This window comes from Gadus chalcogrammus, chromosome 11 (genome assembly GCF_026213295.1).
Source record: "Gadus chalcogrammus isolate NIFS_2021 chromosome 11, NIFS_Gcha_1.0, whole genome shotgun sequence".
Taxonomy (NCBI): Eukaryota; Metazoa; Chordata; class Actinopteri; order Gadiformes; family Gadidae; genus Gadus; species Gadus chalcogrammus.
The window spans coordinates 15,476,460-15,493,959 of record NC_079422.1 but is presented as its reverse complement, the minus strand read 5'-3'; the positions used below and the strand labels follow the sequence as shown (position 1 = coordinate 15,493,959).

The following is a 17,500-nucleotide window of genomic DNA, read 5'->3' as shown; positions in this document are numbered from 1 at the left end:
CAATTAAAGAGGGGAGGAGGAAACATGCACACATACACTCACACACACACACACACAAGGCAAGGAAAGCAAAGGAGAATATATTTCCCCAATTTTTTCAAATTAGAGCAGCAAAATTTCATTACCAAGGGAGCATATTTTACACAGACAATTACAAGGTTAATACATCTTCTACATCCCCCGTTAAAGCCCTCTGATATTTGTTCAGGGATTGTGTTCTTGTATTTTAGTTTAATTGGCTATACAGAGGGTAGACAGAAGGTCTGCGTTGCTGGCAAGTGTGTACGTACACAAACACACACGGACACAAACACACACTCGCAACCATTCGCACACAGGCACCCACATGCCATTTCAGTTCCAGTAGCATATTGCAGGCAGAGTGTATACGTGTGTGTCACTTATGCAGGCAGAAGGAGAGTTAGGGTCTGGCTTCTCTCTTACACAGATGACAGCTCTGTGTGTGTGTGTGTGTGTGTGTGTGTGTGTGTGTGTGTGTGTGTGTGTGTGTGTGTGTGTGTGTGTGTGTGTGTGTGTGTGTGTGTGTGTGTGTGTGTGTGTGTGTGTGTGTGTGTGTGTGTGCGCGCGTGCGTGCGTGTTTATATTATTGTCTGTGTGGGTGCATATAGATTTTTGTTATGCATATTTGTGCGTGTGCAGGCTTCTGCACATTGGTCATTGTGTGTGTGTGTGTGTATGCATGAGGATTTCATACAATTTTGGGGATTGTGTGTGTGATCGCATGGATCATCAAACCAACACTAGTCCCCTGATAATATTGCCGTAATTTCCTCATCCACACACACACACACACACACACACACACACACACACACACACACACACACACACACACACACACACACACACACACACACACACGGAAACAGTGCAGTGTGGATGTATCCGTGGAGATTTCCTCCGTGCTTCCTGATGCTCGGTGGAAGTGCATTAGCTCTGACCGATGCTTTCATTCTTAACTGGTCTCCACTCGTACAAAGACTGGAGTGTCGGCCACGTCCACATATAGAAACGCACCGCTGACACAAAAACGCCATGGGAGGGTGAGATACACGAGCCAGGGTAAGAGAACAGGGGAGGCTTGGGAAAAATAAGATATAGTGTGAGAGTGATGCGAGGCGAGTGAGAGAGAAGGAGGGAGAAGGAGAGAATGAGAGTAAGGGCAGCTGGTGGTTGCAGGATGGTTGTTTGGCATGCCAGGAAGGGAGTGAGGGGGAGAGGGGCCGAGCAGCCATCAATCACTCCATCTGTGTAAAATCACAAGCCGACTGCAATATTGCTAAATATTTATACTGTCACGTACACACGGGCACGCAGATGAAAAGAGTCATTCATTAGAGGCCGTCTCGGAGGCTGTCATCCTCCTGGAGATGGAGACTAGACAGCAGCACCTCCCACCGTGGCTGCTACCTCGCTACTCTCTCTCCTCTGATCTTCTCCTTCCTCTCCTCCTCTACCCTCTTTTCTCTGATCTCTCTTCCTTCCTCCTCTCCTTCACCCTCTCTCTTCCTTCATTCCCTCCCTAACCCTCTCTCTTCCTTCCTCCTCTCCTTAACCCTCTCTCTGCATTCCTCCTCTCCTTTACCCTTTCTCCTCTCCTCCTCTCCTTTACCCTTTCTCCTCTCCTGCTCTCCTCTTCCCTCAGACACTGCGCTCTTCTTTTCCCTTCCGTTCTCCTCTCCTCTTTCCTCTCCAGTTCCTCTCCTCTCACATCCTCTGGGTTGTTCCTCTCTGCTCTCCCGGCTCAGCTGGGCTCACAGGGCTCTGCTGAGCTCCCCAGCCCTATATATAGAGCCATCAGGACGATAAATATCTCTCCAAGGTAAATACGCAGCAAATATGGCAGCCAGGATCGGCAGCTAAGCTAAACAGACCTGGGCCGTGTGTGTGTATGTGTGTGTGTGTTTGCGTGTGTGTGAGTGCGCTAGGGAATGTGTTTTTGTGTTGTTGTGTGTATGTGGTTGGGTGGATTGCTTAGTGTGGTAGTGTTTATGTGTGTTAGGGTTTGTGTGTATTCACGTAATACAGTTTGTGTGTGTGGCTGGGTGGGTGGCTTTGTGTGCTAGCCTGTGTTTGTGTGCTATGGTGTGTGTGTGTGTCTATTCTTATAGGTTCTAAACAGGGGAAACGGGGTAGATATTGACCTAGAGTCGGCCGTGGGAGGAGACTTGGCTTTGATGTAGCCATCATCTGATCATCCCCCCCCCCCCCCACCTCCCTTACTCCCCCCGCTGTCAAGCCTCAGTCCCACTTCACTGTGTCGGTCGGACCCTTCCTGTCTTTGTGTTTTGCCTCTGTCTCCCCCCCCCCCCCCCCCCCCCCACCCCACACCATCACCACCTACTGGAACACTCACACACTCACACACACACCGAGCTCCACGCACACACAAGTCTTTTCTTTCCACAGACGTCCTTATCATCATCCTCATCATCGCCATCTTTCACAGCGTAATTATGAAAAAGGGACATTTTTTTCCTTGTCTTTTTTTTTTTCTGCAGTTTGATTAGCGAAAGAGCTCTTATTCCCAAACTCACATTCATAATTAATCACTAAATCACGAGAGAGAGAGAGAGAGAGAGAGAGAGAGAGAGAGAGAGAGAGAGAGAGAGAGAGAGAGAGAGAGAGAGAGAGAGAGAGAGAGAGAGAGAGAGAGAGAGAGAGAGAGAGAGAGAGAGAGAGAGAGAGAGAGAGAGAGCTGTGTAATTATCCTCAGAACTTTCGATATCCCCAGTAAATCCAGCGAGCCGCTTGACATGGCTAATTAGAGAAGCAATCAAAGGTCTAACCCCAGAGACTTCTCAAAAGAGAGGGGGGGCTGGCGGAAGGCAGGACCAGACGGAGTGAAGTGAGACAGACTGACTGAGAGAACTCCTAATGGGCGGTGGTGTGTGTGCGTGTGCGTGTGCATGTGGGAAAGTTGAATGCTTTTGTTGTATCATATCTCTCCATCTCTCTATCTCTCTACGTCTCTACGTTGTGTGTCTCTGTCTCTCTGTCTCTCTGTGTCTCTCAACATCTCTCAATATTTCTGAGTCTCTCTCTGCAGCTCGCTATGCCTCTCTCCCCTCATTCCCATTCCCATCCAAACTGTCCCTACATCCAAACCATCATATGTCTTTGATGTTTTGTAGATTAGATTGACAGTATGCACAGTTCTGCTTGTACGATGTTAAATCAGAAGGAGAGATGGCACAGAGCCACGGCCCGAAACCCCAAAATTGAAAGGGGCAGAGTTGTTTCTTGTTTGCTGTTTCCAAGAGAAGCCCATTTGCGTGAGTTGAAAATTCTAAGAAGGGGATTTCAATGAGTGTATTTCTACCCCGTTAACACAGTGTCCTCACTTTCTCTAATAATGTTGGTGTCCAGACAGGATGTTTTAGCTTGTCATCCCAGCAGGAGAGGTTTATTGGTTTATTGATCCAAGTTTGTGTTCGCTGTTAGCCAATTACGTGCTTACAGATCCCCGCCTCCAGCAGCATGATTGGTCAAAACACACATGAAGTGAAACATACTGAAATGCCCTTTCACCCATAATTGAGCTCAGCCATCAGACTTTATTTGGTTATTAATCTAGATCTCTACGTAGGTAGGCCTCCGACTCACACCTTCACCCCTGTCAGGCCCGCTGTGCTCTCTCCCCTCACTCAGTCCCTCTCTCTCTCTCTTGATTACGCTGTCACTCTCTCTCTATATCCCCCTCTCCCTCTTTCTTGCTCGCTCAGTCTCTTTCTCTCTCTCTCACCTGCTCTCTCTCTTGCCCTCTCTCTATCTCTCTCTCTTACCACCTCTTTCCAGTCTCTCAACCACACCATGACCCACTCTCTGTCTCTCTCTCTTTCGCCCTCTCCGTCCCTCCGGGGGCCCGGACCTGGGGCTCCTCGAGGGGACGAGGATGGAGTTAGTACCGACCTGAGCCGGGTCGGCCCCCGGCCGGCTCCTAGTCAGCACAAAACAGTGTGAGAGGAAGCACACTGAGCTGCGTGTATGTGTGTGCGTGTGCGTGCGTGCGTGCGTGTGTGCGTGTGCACGCCCTTGCAGGCCCCATGCTTCTCACTCCGCAGGTCGCGGGGTAGCGTGGCGTGCCATGCATTGGGTTGAAGTGGATAATCTCCTCCCTTGGTTCCTGTATGCTAAAGGTTCAGCATGTGTCTTGTGTTCCCTTTGACACTCGGTTTAGCATGGCCTATGTGTCCATTAGCCCGCGTGTGTGTGTGTGTGTGTGTGTGTGTGTGTGACTGTCCATTGGTGTGTGGGTGGGTGTCTGTATCCATGTGTGTGTGTGTGTGTGTGTGTGTGTCTGTTTGCCTGTGTTTGTGTGTGTTATTATGTGTTGTGGGAGTGGCGGGCCAGAGTCGGGCTCTGTCACTCTGTGCCCTCATTCTCATGTCTTTATTTGTCCTTGGGCGGCGTGGCGCCTGGCTCCATCTCTCTCTGCCCTGTCCGCCCTGTGTCAATCCTCGCGCCGTGTAATTGGTTGTTTTCTGGCCGGCCGGGGCCGTCCCCCCTCCCCCCCCCCGACTGGCGTTGATTCATGGCGTCTCCGGGGGTGACAGAGGCGTCTGTCCCCGCAGACAAATCAGAGGCGGACCTCGCCCGACCCGCCTGGGCCCTGTCCCTGTGTGTGCACCTACAGCGCACGCTCTCACTCGCACACACACACATACACACGCATACACACGCATACACATGCACCCACACATACACATACGCACATATATACACATACACATACACCTTCGTACACATACGTATACACGTACAAATACACATACACACACACATACACACACCCACGCACACACACACACACACACACACTCAGGCACCCTTGTGCGCAAAAACATGTGCGCACACACACCCGCTCACACACACGCTCTCTCAAACATACACATGCACACGTGCTCTCACCGATACAAACACATGCACACACATTCATGCACACACAACCATAGCCACTCTGTCACTGACTCCATGGACACATACAGACCACTCATACATGCCAGTTACAAGGTTATATATTACGACAGTGTCAGACACAACCAGTCCCCTATGCAGGCCATCCCTGCTGACCTGGATACAAAACCTGACCCTTTATCTACTTAGCAGTGTCACCTTCAAAGCCACTAGTGATACACTACAACGCACACAAACACACACACACATGCTTTGACTATCTTGGCTGTAAAAATGTAAAAAGACACAAACACACAAAAGGCCATGTGGGTGTGTGTGTGTGCGTGCATGTATGTCGGTGTGTGTGTGTGTGTGTGTGTGTGTGTGTGTGTGTGTGTGTGTGTGTGTGTGTGTGTGTGTGTATGTGTATGTGTGTGTGTGTCTTTGCTCTCGCCTGTTTGTGCGTGTATATGTGTGTGTGTGCTCTCGCCTGTTTGTGCGTGTATATGTGTGTGTGTGTGAGCATGTGTGTGTGTGTGTGTGTGTGTGTGTGTGTCTGCTCCGGGCGGTTCGTCCTCTCTCTTCCTTTAAGGCGACCGTCTCGTATCCATAATTGAAGGTAATGGGCTGCTAAAGGGATTGTAAAGGCTTTGTGCTGTGGTTAAAAATTGATCTTAAGCCGAGGCGTTTTTTCCTCCGTGCTCCTGCCTCTGACCTTGTAATTGATTCGGTGAGCGTAATATGTATTTTTTCCTCTGCTTTCCCCTCCCCTGTGCTGTAGTTTGATACAGTGTAATTGACTTTGCTGCATCGCTCAGGTTATGCATAGTGCGTGTTTACAGATTGTGTTTTTTTTCTCTGTATGTATGTATGTATGTTCTTATGTATGTAGTTGTGTGTGTGTGTGTGTGTGTGTGTGTAGTTCTGTGTGTGTTTGTGTGTGTGAGTTTAGTTAATGTTGAGTATCGTTCTGTGTGTGTGTGTGTGTGTGTGTGTGTGTGTGTGTGTGTGTGTGTGTGTGTGTGTGTGTGTGTGTGTGTGTGTGTGTGTGTGTGTGTGTGTCTGTGTTTGTTACTATAGTTCTCTGCGTGTGTGATTTAGTATAGTTATATGTGTGTGTGTGTGTGTGTGTGTGTGTGTTTGTGTAAGTTAGTATAGTTTTCTGTGCGTGTGTGTGTGTGTATGTGTGTGTGTGTGTGTGTTTAGTTCTATGTATGGGTGTATGTGTATGTGTTAGCATAATTCTGTATGTGTGTGTGGGTGAGTGCTTGCTCCTCCATCCGCCCGTGTGTGTGCGTACGTGCGTGTGCAGGCGCTCCCCTATAACAGCCACTGTGTGTGTAGGTGTGTGTGCAGGCGCTCCCCTATAACAGCGTGCCTGCGGTGGGTTCTCCCTGTTAGGGTCAGGACGGTGTTCAGGTTAATTCCTCTAACTGCTGGTAAGTGCTGGCTCCCCCGGCACTCCCTGTCTGGAGCAGCCCCCCCCCCCCCCCCCCCCCCTTGTCCTCCCTCCGTCTGTCCGTCTGTACTCACTAGTCCAAACCCCCAGCTGCAGGACCATCCATTGATCTGCTGATCCATTGATCAATAATAGCATCTGTAAGGTACACTGTGGAGGGTGGGCTCTCCCCCCTTCTGGTACTGCACTCATAGAAACACACACACGTGCACACACACATACAAGCAAACACACACACACACACACACGCACACACACACACACACGTACACACGTACACACGTACACACACAGACACACAGATTGTCTGGATGAGAAAGCCTGGACAATGTTGCCTTGATCTCCATCTTGTTGGTGCTGCTCTTGCTATTTGTATGAGTGATATTCATGTCTTAGTGCAAGGTTCAGTCTGTCGTTCTGTCTGGCTGTCTGGCTGCCTGTGTCTGTCTGCTGTCAATACCATATAAAAGCGGTATCATGTTAAGGCTGAGATTTCTTAGAGAATAAACTTCCCTATTCCACCCCCCCCCCCTGCCTCTCTCTGCGTCTCTCTCTCTCTCTCTCTCGCTCTCTCTCTCTCTCTCTCTCTCTCTCTCTCTCTCTCTCTCTCTCTCTCTCTCTCTCTCTCTCTCTCCCGCTCTCTCTCTCTTTCCCTCACTCCCTCATTCTCTCTAATTATCTCTCTCTTTCTGTCCCTCCCTCTCTTTCTCTCTTCCTGTATTGGCCTCTGGTGTGTATTTTGTACGGCTGCCTTTGCTACAAGGAGACTCACACTCGCACACAGATCTGTGTATCATCTGGAGAAGGAAATGACATCAGTGCCTATAGCTTCCCATTCCCTCCCTCCCTCCATCTCTCCTTCCTTCCCTCCCTCCCTCCCTCCACTCGCCCGCTCTCATCTCCCTCTTTATTCCTCCTTTTGGAGTCTCCGTCTTGCTTCAAATTACTGCCAATAAAGCAGTCTGTCTCTCTCTCACCCTCTCCCTTTTTCTCTCTTCCGCTCTCGCTCTCTCGCACTCTATCTCTCTCTTGCTCTCCCGCTCTCGCCCTCTCTCTCGCCGTCTCTCTCTCGCCGTCTCTCTCTCCCTCTCTCTCCCTCTTTCGCTCTCTCCCTCTCTCCCTCTCTCTCGCCCACTCTCTCGCCCTCTCTCTCTCCGTCTCGCTCTCCCTCTCTCTCGCTCTATCGCGGTGCCTCTCGTCCGCACACTTCCTGTTGTAGGAGTGAGTCCCTCAGAACCCTCCAGAACATATTAAACAGGCATCAGCCTCTCGCCGGGGCCGCATCACACTGTTCAAATGTTGTTCTTCCACCGGGAGCGCGGGAGTACGCCAGGAGATGGGATGTGCAACATTAACTTGATTCACGGCCGCCCGCGACTGAGTGACACCCCATAAACCTCGGTGGTCTACTGCCAGGGGCGCCCGTAGAATGCACCATCCACACACAGACACACACACACACACACACTGAACACACACTAAAGCACACATGCACAAACACACAAACACACACATGCACGCAAACACATAGACACAAACAAACACACAGGGGGCCACAAAGGTTACTATTGTTAGCAAATCCGCACATATGTATGCAAAGGTGCACACTCATCACACCCACACATACACACACACACTTGCATCGGCTTACATGCAAATCGCATGGAAACGTTCTTCATGGTAACGTGGAGATAACGCCTTGGTAGCCATAGTAATCGCACGCTGCAGCACACAGGGCTCTGGCCCTTTGGCCCCTGCGCTTCAATACGGGTCCCGAGGTCGGTGTAATACATGTCACCTCCGCCACTCGGCACTCCCACGACTCCTGGAGTCACGCCACAAAGGGATGTCACGGCAGTCCGCTGCTGTTGCAGAAACCCCAAACCAGTGTTGTGTGTTGCGGTTCTGAACAAGGCTGTCCAGAGATCAGTCTGTAGGAGGTCTTCCCTGCGTCGACCCGGGGTCACATTATGGGACGCTCTAGAACGGGCACAGAGGGAGGAATTGGCCCCTCGAATCCATTTCAGAAATAGGGGGGGGGGGGGATCAAAGCAGTGGATGGCAGAGCATGTTTAACAGATTGGTTTTCTTTTTTTCCTCCTATGGCTTAATTAGCGTATATTATTCTTCTCAATATGTTTGACATCGGTTCAATAAAGGGAGGAGGTGAGGGAGGAGGAGGTGTCATTTTAATTAATGCGAGCGTCCATTTATGTTCTCGCCCTCCACCTAAAACTCTGGCCTTGGGCCAAACTAACTCAGCCACCCCTGGCCTGCAGAGGGTAGCTGTGCGTTAAAATCGGAGCGATTGGACAGACCTGCTGTCAAAAAGGAAAAAGTGATCTGAACAAAAAAGGACTGTAAGGGCCTTTACCTTTCCTGCTTGATAAGATTCCAGGAACTTCAATCGGGGGTTCGTTGGAGCTTGACATTTACACGGGGACATTAAACACCAGACGCAGATCCTTAAAGATTTGGATCCTTTACTCCTTCCTTGTGCTATATTCTAGAATGCGTGTGTGTCTTCTATTCTCTGTTTTCATGCAGAGTTAACCCTTACATAAAGGGTTTATAGGCGCTGCCCCCCTATGCGCCGACTCCAATCCCGGGTTACATTTTCTCCTTCTGAAGGCTCTGAATAGATTAGCCCTGAGCACGACTGCGTCGCCTGAGCTTGTCGCAGTTTTTTTTTTTTAACAATGGCATTTCTAACACCATTCTCGTCACCTTGGAGACGCCATGGCAACGTGTGATCGGAGGGGGCACGGCGTGGCTCAATTAGCACCAGCCGGTTTCTCGCCGCTCTCTGTCAGCGAGCCTAATATCTCCATGTGACTGTCGCATAATGCGTACATTACAGAAAAAGTGTTTTCCTAGTGCCAGTACTTTTCCGTAAGAATGCCTAAAAGATCTGCAGCAGGTGCACCCACTGTGAACCAGAATTAACCACATCCATGTCCTCAATGATATGTCAAAAATAAATAAATTACTAATTTCTCATCATTGCAAAAATGTGACTGATCGTCATACTTGTTTGGTTACTAAGCGACACGTGTATTCATGTCCACCTCCTCTCTCTCTCTCCAGGCATCGTGTCCAAGTCCTACGAGTGCCGCCTGAAGGGCCAGGGGGCCGCCATCGTGGAGACCCTGGAGGCCCCCGGCTCCCAGGCCGGGCCCTTCAGGTCCCCGGAGCCCGGCGGGGCCCACGACGGGCCGGTCCAGCAGCTGATCATCATCCAGGGCTACGGCAACGGCGAGATCGACCAGACGGAGCTGGAGGAGTCGGCCGCCACCACGCTGCAGACGCTCGCCATGTCCGGCCAGGTGGCCAAGGTGCTCCACATCACCGAGGACGGCCAGCTGGTGGCCGCCACCGGGGACGTGGCGTCGGGCGGCTCCGCCCACCTGGGCGCCTCCGGGGGCACGCAGTACGTGGTGCTGGAGTCCGGCGGCGGCGGCGGCGGTGGGAGGGAGGGCCTGCAGCAGGTGGTGGTGGCGGCGGCGAGGAGGGCGGCGGCGGCAGCGGCCGGGGAGACGGCGGGAGGACTTCAGGGAGGCATGGCGTCCGAGTCGGCCACCGCTCTGGACGCGCTGCTGTGCGCCGTCAGTGAGCTGGGGCAGCAGGAGATGGAGGTGCCAGCAGGAGGAGGAGGTGGAGGCGGGGAGGAAGAGGTGGTGGTATCAATGGGGGAGGCTCAGACGCCGCAGGGCGTGAAGGAGGAGGGGCTGGAGGAGCTGCAGCAGGAGGCGGAGGCGTCGTCCCCCAAGGAGGAGGAGGCGCAGAAGCCGACCAACGTCATGCAGGAGGTGCTGCAGTTCGCCGCCGCCCAGATGATGAAGGAGGGCCTGAAGCAGGTGATCATCAACAGCGAGGGCACCCACTACATCGTCACGGAGCTGGACGACTGCACCCTGCAGGTGGAGGAGGCCGTGTTCCAGGACACGCCCGAAGAGCCGGTGGAGGAGGGGGAGGAGCCGGCGGCCGTGGGGGAGGAGCCGGCGGCCATGGGGGAGGAGCCGGTGGCCGTGGAGGAGGAGCCGGCGGCGGTGGAGGAGCAAGTGGAGGAGCAGACGGCGCCTCTGCTGGCGGAGCAGCTGCCAGGGGGAGGGATGGTTGTCTTCCTGGACGGCGCTCCACACAAAGTGATCCTGGAAGGGTAGTGAGGGGAGGGGGGTGGAACACTGGATTCTTGGGGTCGGGCAGGAAAACTGGTCCGCTGTGTTCTATGCAGAATAGAAGCAGATTCTGGTTTGGTGGGGGGGGATTGAAGCTGGCCCCCGCCCTCTCTGAGTCAGAGCAAATTGTTGAGCATCAGTTGAATTGTTTTTTTGTTGAAATGCATTTCTCCGATATTTAATTTGTTGTTATCCTCGGCTAAAGATAAACTCAGGTAAAACCTTTGCGCATTCTGTGTGAGGGTGGGTGTGACCCACCGAGGGATGGATGTTACGCACATGTCCATCTCAGTTACCACGGAGACCGTGGGAAGACAAAAAACAGAACTACTAGCAGCGACAGATCTTCCTTCAGAACACATGTTTTACGTTTGTGTGATGTTGTCCTACAACTTTCCTTCTGCCGTTAATTAGAAGTATTTTAAATTTGTTATAATGCGTACAATGCGCTTAGCTTTTTCTTTTCTCTTTTTTTTATTGTTGACATCCTAAATTGAAACTCAATATACCAGTTTTTGTTGGTTATCAGTTCTTCAGTTCTTTAAAGGCTTGGTTTAATTCAGATTCTATTTCTTTCATTTTCGTTCTTGTTATTTTTCTTTATGAAATACAGCCATTGAAAACAATCTGATGTTTTAATCAAGCAGTTTGACAATAAACACTGAATAAACCCAGCCGTAAGATGCATTCTTTGCAGAATGTAATAGGATGTACAGTATATTTGTAATATTTAACATCAATTCAAAACCTACCTTACTCCAACTCCTTTTTTTTTTCGTTTCAACAATAAAATCCTATTAAACATTAGTTGAATTTGTAAAAAAAATAATATACTCAGACTCAACTTCTTTTTAGCAATGGCGCCGTTGTCTCTTTCTGTCTGGTCCTTCCCTGCTCATCTCCATGCAGCCGAGTCCACAACATGGCGGGAACAGTGGGGCTAGCATCGCTCCATCTCTCCACCACCATCGCCACGCTCATCATGCGAGCCGGCACGGACATCACACCCATCAGGCCGTGCTTTCCCATCAGGCACTCCGATCACTAACACAATCATGATCATCACCATTATCATTATCATCATCATGATCACCATCATGCTAATCACCGCCCGCCCCCCCCAGCCAACCATAAGGCCCATTCTGTCTCTCTCACACACACGCTCACGCTCACACACATTCACACCCCAGCAGTATTCAGCACTGGAGGGAGAATCAATATTCATTTGGGGCCCCCTTACACAGGCCTCTGATTGAGTGAGTGGGAGAACAGTATGACTGCTGCAAACACTACGGCCAGCCGCTGGAAGCACGCACACACACACACACACACGTACACGCACACAAAGACAGGGCAACACGCATGTGCAGAGGGCATCTAGAGATCATCTCTTTGACACCGCACACACTGTAGGCATACAGGCTTGGCTAGTTTGGTGAAAGAAGGCTATGGCGTAATATGCGCGTGTCTGCTGTGTGGAGGAGTAGGCAGTAGAAATGAGAGGAGTGGATTGCAGAAGGCTGCTGGGAGGTGAGGAAGGTCTAGAATCCACCGAGTTGGTGGTGGTAGAGGTAGCTGTGGAGGAGGTGTGGGTTGTGGTCGTGGTGGTGGTGGCCGGTCTTTGTCTTGTGCACCCCGCCCCTGCTGTCTCTGTTTATTGTGCTGGCAGCCGACTGCTCACATGCTCTCAAATGGAAGCATTTAAGCAGCAGGCCTCGTGTTGATTCCTTTTCACTTACGCCACATATTCACACACACACACACACACACCACATCAATGTATATACACACTCCTGTGCACACAAAGGCAGATCCTACGCTGTGAGTGGCTGGCTTTCACACACACAGACACTAGCTAGTGTGTACTGGTGCCAGTCTATCTGCCCTCTTAATCAGCCCTGGGTTACTTCATTATGGGCTGTGACAGGGCCGAGCCTGTCACATGGTAGACGGAGAGAATTAGCAGCTGTCACTCACTGATGAGTTCATTTCCTGACAGGCTGCTCTCTCTCTCTCTCTCTCTCTCTCTCTCTCTCTCTCTCTCTCTCTCTCTCTCTCTCTCTCTCTGACGAAGGCTCGCTGTAGACAGCAAGACACATGATGGAAAACTGCCTGCTTAATTGGAGCAGGACGGGAGGGAAACTGCTGGGGGGGGGGGGGGCAAGGGGTAGGGTGGGTAGATAGAAGAGCAATGTGGATGGATTGAAGGGTACCCCATCCCCCCTCCAACCATAACACTAAACACACACACATACACACACGTATACATACATCCTTCTCCCTGGAGCATTTTGGAGGGACAGTGATACTAAGAGTGTATGTGTGTGTGTATGTCTGTGTGTGTTTGCGTGTTTTGTGTATGAAGGCATGTGTGTGTGTTTTGTGTGTGAAGGCATGTGTGTGTGTGTGTGTGTGTGTGTGTTTTCATGTTTCATGTGTGTATGTCTGTGTGTGAAGGATACGGAAGTGAATAGCAAATCTATGAGGTTCTCGCTCTCTCTTCCCCCCCCCATCCCCCTGAGTAAGATAAATATGGCAATTCTGTTTAGTCGCCATCTATAGAAAACATATCAGCCCGGGGATCATTTTCCTAATGTCTCCGCTATTAGTTTTGGCCTCCCCTCGGCGGTATTAGCATTCTGCGGCTACGCTCTGTTTGTGCTTGCGTGTCCTCGGGGCGCCAGGTACAATTCTATTAAACTGACTTGTTTGTTTGCTGCTGTCTTCTCCATACCCACCACACACACATACACCTCCATCACACACGTATACACCATCACACACACACACACACACACACACACACACACACACACACACACACACACACACACACACACACACACACACACACACAGACGCACACCACCGATACATGTGCCCTCATTCCTATAAAACCCTGAGCTGAGCGTGTGTAGCTGCCATATTTACAACGCTCGGCGCGATCACATGTAATGTTAGACTTCCTTGTTGTTGTATTATTGGCCTGTGTTTTGGTTTGTGAAAATCAATCAGTTGTGCTTTATTGTCATCGATAGTCTTAATGCGGCTGTAATGTAGGACAGCCGTGGTTCAGAGGGAGTTCATCTCCTGTAATGTTGGGGAGCGCCTCGCGTTCTCTCTCTCTCGCTCTCTCTCTCTCTCTCTCTCTCTCTCTCTCTCTCTCTCTCTCTCTCTCTCTCTCTCTCTCTCTATCTCTCTTCTCCCATCTTGCTTTCTCTCTGTCACTTTCTCTCTCTGTCGCTTGCCCTGCCTCTCTTTCTCCCACCCACTTTTCCTCCCTGCCTCTGCCTCTGGTGTCTTTGATCACTTTAATCCGTCCCCCCCCCTCCCCGCCTTCCACCAATGCACCCCACCCACCCACCCACACCCCCCACCCACCCACCCACACCTCAGCGCCTCACATACCTCAACGCGTGACAGAAAAAATTGACAGCCCAGCTCCAGCCCTATTCCACTGTCCACCTCCTCCTCCTCCTCCTCCTCCTCCTCCTCCTCCTCCTCCTCCTCCTCTACATCGCAGACATCTTCCATAGTACTGCCCTGCAATTCACACACAAGCACACACATACATGCACACAAACACACACACACACACACGCACACAGACACAAAAGAATGAAAACACACACTCACACACGCAGCAGGCAAGCAATCCTAATGACAGACTGTGGCACTCTCCACTTATTCAGAGTGAGCTTTGAGCTTTGTTTGATTGTAACGGGATCTGATGGGCGGTGTGTGTGAAAAGAAGCAGCCGCATTTAGAACCTCGAAGCCGAACTGTTACAGTTAAGTGTTCTTTTTTTTTGCTAATTAGAAAAAAAACAATTTCAAACACACCGACGAGGGGAGCAATAAAGTGAAGCGAGAGGAAGAACGGGGTGAGAAGATTGCGAGGGAGACGCTGTTTGCCTCTGCTCAAACTTGCTCTTCTTCTTTTACGTCTTTTTATTTTGAGTTGACGACTGTCACAAACCACTTTTCTCGCCTAAGTGCCAAGACGTTTTCTCAAAACTGCTCCAATTTAAAAAACCTCAGTCCCATCCATTTGGATGTACGGTACTTAAATATATTTAAAATATAGATAGGCCTCTGAGGAAGGACAGGCGAGCCAGGGATGCTCAGCAGCCTGCCTCTCCTGAATTAAACAATTCTCCATCCTTACATTTTACATCAGGGCCCCTTTTTAAGGTGTAGGCCTGATAGAGAGAGAGAGAGAGAGAGAGAGAGACAGAGAGAAAGTGAGAGAGAGAGAGAGAGAGAGAGAGAGAGAGAGAGAGAGAGAGAGAGAGAGAGAGAGAGAGAGAGAGAGAGAGAGAGAGAGAGAGAGAGAGAGAGAGAGAGAGAGAGCGAGAGAGAGAGAGAGAGAGAGAGAGAGAGAGAGAGAGAGAGCGAGAGAGAGAGAGAGAGAGAGAGAGAGAGAGAGAGAGAGAGAGAGAGAGAGAGAGAGAGAGAGAGAGAGAGAGCGAGAGAGAGAGAGAGAGAGAGAGAGAGAGAGAGAGAGAGAGAGAGAGAGAGAGAGCGAGAGAGAGAGAGAGAGAGAGAGAGAGAGAGAGAGAGAGAGAGAGAGAGAGAGAGAGAGAGAGAGAGGAAAAGACTCAACAAAGTCGGGAAAAACAACCAAGTCGGGAAAAACAAAACCGCCCACCCACTCTCTGTTGTCACTCTCTGGTGTCCATTAGAGACACGTAGGACTAATCAGTCGCTTGGTACGTGTTTTGTAGGGAAAACAAACAAGGTGACACATCAAGGCGGACGGGGAGCGCCACGTGTACGACAGAGTGGATCAGTGAAGTTCCTTTTGCCCCCGAAGCAATATTCACATCAAACACAAATGGTTATTTCCATTGTACTTTTATTCACTGGATTGAATGTGGTGAGTTTGTTGATGTGGTGAGTGTAGTGTGTGTCAGAGGTAGCCTCATTCAACCCAAAACTCAAAATATGCAGTGAAATAAAACACAAGCTTCGACATTAGATCACAACTAGTGAGTAGAGAAAAGAACAGCTCATAAACATTAGCCAAAGACTCAGCCCGGCGCCTCATGAATTATCTTTATTTGTTCTGTCTCAAGAAACTCTCGCTGACATAAACTAATAAAGTACTTTTGAATGTTGGCCAACACTCTATCTCTCAGCGCAATAATCCATTTACTACCCTCTCAGAGCCGGGGTTTCCACTTGGTAACTCACCTGTACCTCGTAACAGTTTAGAGCCTGTTAGCCCTTATAGCTTACAGCTACCTAGCCCCTGTAGGAAGCTGTGACTGGATGGCAGGAGACTGGATGGCGTTGTGCACCGCGGCCACTAGTACCGCAGCGCCGTGTTATGGACCTTAGCGCTGGAAAGCCTGAGTCACTAAAGCCGTAGACACTGCCAATGGGTGGTGGCGCTGTCCCTGTCATTCAACACTGCTCAAATGACTAGCTCAACTCCCTCGCAACCCGTCATCTGCTTTGCATGTTATCCCCCCAAAAACCTTCACTTCACTTGGCCTTAAAATATCACGTCCTCAGAGGAGGGATGAGTCATTTGGCGGGGCGAGCAGGATGTCCTTCCAGAAGGATCTCAAGCATATTGAGTCGGTTATATCTTCAACAGGGGCGGTCTGTGGATGTACGTGTAATTGCGACACGTTTCATTTCCCAGGCTGCCCCTTCCGCCGTCGTTCCTTTTTAACCAAACGGCCTGGGTGTGTTGAGCTCCCATTTGTGAACGTAGCCCCCTGTGCGTCCCCTGGTGGCCCTTGCCTTGCCGTAACAAGCGTTGGGGGGCCCCTGTGGTAAGTGGTCCCCGGGGACGCCCACCCGCCTATGATCCGGCGCTCCCCGGGGCCCAGTTAATTTCGCACTCCGCTCAGAGGCTCGCTACTCTCCACTGCTCTCTCTCCTCGGCGTCCTCCTTCAACTCTCTACACTTTCCTCTTCCTGTCCGTCCCCAGCTCACTCTCTCTATCCCTCGCTATGTCTCTCGCCCTCTCTCTCTTATGTAGAAGAGAACTGTGCCAAGAGGGACTTGGCCGGTCTCATTAGTCGTCGTAAGACAAACACAGGGGTCGCTCCTAGCACTAATTATGGTTCTGCTCCTCTGATGTACCAGGGCACGGCTAATAGACTTATCCTCCACACTACACTCTACACTACGTAAGTACGTAAACACAGTAAGGCCAGAACAATATGCATTGATAGTATGGTGTGAATAAAGTTCACACTTTGACTTCCGGTCGAGTGTACGCTGGCATGTTTGTTGCCGCTGTTCGCTGGAAATAGTAAGTTGTAATAGTAGTAACGTTAGTAGCAGTAGTATTAGTAGTAGTAGGACTAGTAGTAGTAGTGTCGCGTGAACATTTTATCTCGCACAGCTAGCTCCGGCACCCCTATCCACCACTACGGGCTAACGCCGGTAGCTAGTTGCTAACCGGCTGTCGCGACACCGGCTTTCTAAGCTTACCTGGTTCCTGCCTCATCATGCGGCCCAACAACTCTCTCACCTGCTTTGGACTGGTCTGGGTATTCCTGTTGTTCTGCCATCATCCTGTGGCAGGACTACTCCACTACTCCATCACAGACCCTCTCGCGACCCGCTTGGATGTATTGGAGCCCCCACCTCCGGAGCTGCACCATCACCCGGACCTCGCTCGCCCCCCTCGTCGGCGCTACATCCACCGCGGGTCCCGCAGACATGTCCAGCCCAGCGACAATTCCAGTACAATCAACTCCACCTGGTCCACTTCTCGTCGCTCTCCCATCAACTCCGGCCGCACCGTCAACCATCATGCATTAGCCAGCCTAGCTAGGTCGGCTAATGCTACCGTCAAACTCGACTCCTCCGCTGTCAACTTCGGTCTCCTCAACATCCGCTCTCTCACCGGCAAAGGTCATCTCATCCAAGACGTCCTCACTGACCGTAAGCTTGACTTTTTCTTTTTAACTGAAACTTGGCA

General features: G+C 50.7%; 1 protein-coding gene across 1 annotated transcript in view; it reads left to right on the top strand.

The window, feature by feature from the left end:
• The window catches only part of znf407 (zinc finger protein 407), a 121,359-nt gene extending 109,757 nt beyond the window's left edge, over positions 1-11,602 (top strand). Inside the window, exons 9-11 of the mRNA XM_056602016.1 lie at positions 6,319-6,356; positions 9,464-10,331; positions 11,464-11,602. Of these exons, the coding sequence (XP_056457991.1) occupies positions 6,319-6,356; positions 9,464-10,331; positions 11,464-11,602 (1,045 nt within the window). The remainder of the gene's footprint in view (positions 1-6,318; positions 6,357-9,463; positions 10,332-11,463) is intronic.
• Positions 11,603-17,500: the final 5,898 nt, after the last annotated feature.